We start from the raw sequence: 1004 nt of genomic DNA, 5'->3' as shown, positions 1-1004 counted from the left end.
AGTTAAGGCGAGCAGTTAAGGCGAGCAGAAGTGCAGTGTCTAAATTCACCGCTCTCTTACTCTGCTTGCTAAAAGAGAATGAAAGCATCCTGCTCTTATCCTGCAGCTGCCGTTTACTCTCCGATTGCCTACCGCCGGAACCCTAGCCTGCTTCCACCTCGCTCGGTATCCGTTTCTACTGCCAAACCTGAGGTTGACGACGAGGTCTCGTCTGTGTCTCCGCTCAACCGTCGGCGCCTCATCCTCCTCCGCCATGCCGAAAGCGCACTGCCTAATAGATTTCTCAGGGGTGAGCATGCCTATTTTTTCTGGATATCGTATACATTCCTGTTCTGTCCCTTTTGTGATTAGGGTTTGTCATTCGGCGATGCAATAAGGAGACCTTAAAATTCTGGACAAGTGTGCTTTTCGTGTTTTAGATCATGACCGCCCTTTGAGTAAAACCGGCAGAATTGATGCCATAAGCGTTTCTCGTGAGCTCCATCAGATGGGTTGGAGTCCGGAACTCATCCTTTGCAGGTAGGGATCCACTAAAGTTATCTAGCATCTATTGGCATGCACATTGAAGTAGGATTGCGATATTATATTATTTGATATGTGAAGACATATATGGATGCACCTATACATTTTCTTACCGTGGTACCGCAACATTGTACTTTGATGGTGCGAAGTTTCAGCTTCTGTAGGGCATTATGCAAGCTTATTATTTCTTGTCTGTATACATTGTTTTGCCGTTTGAACAACTAGGAAACTGTTTGAAAAGTAGTAAAAACCATCGAATCCCTGCAATTAGTAAATAATAATATATGAGGTTTTCTGAGCGTTACTTCACGGACTTTAGTGTTGTGTTTCATCTCATTTATAATGATTGCACCGAGTTTGGTCATGGCTATCTGATAGCATGAATCAGACTCTTTAGAATGTTTCAAAAAATATCCCACTTTGTTTGACAACCAGTTGAATAAGAGGTTAAAAGCTCTTATAGCAGCTGATGCTGAAGGTAT

General features: G+C 43.0%; 1 protein-coding gene across 1 annotated transcript in view; it reads left to right on the top strand.

The window, feature by feature from the left end:
- The window catches only part of LOC110024022, a 25979-nt gene that overhangs the window by 12898 nt on the left and 12077 nt on the right, over window positions 1–1004 (top strand). The window contains exons 3-4 of the mRNA XM_020723736.1: window positions 13–289; window positions 420–519. Of these exons, the coding sequence (XP_020579395.1) occupies window positions 79–289; window positions 420–519 (311 nt within the window). The 5' untranslated portion in view covers window positions 13–78. The remainder of the gene's footprint in view (window positions 1–12; window positions 290–419; window positions 520–1004) is intronic.

This window comes from Phalaenopsis equestris, unplaced genomic scaffold (genome assembly GCF_001263595.1).
Source record: "Phalaenopsis equestris unplaced genomic scaffold, ASM126359v1 Scaffold000240, whole genome shotgun sequence".
Taxonomy (NCBI): domain Eukaryota; kingdom Viridiplantae; phylum Streptophyta; class Magnoliopsida; order Asparagales; family Orchidaceae; genus Phalaenopsis; species Phalaenopsis equestris.
The sequence above is the reverse complement of the archived record's forward strand: the minus strand, read 5'-3'. Positions and strand labels throughout refer to the sequence as shown.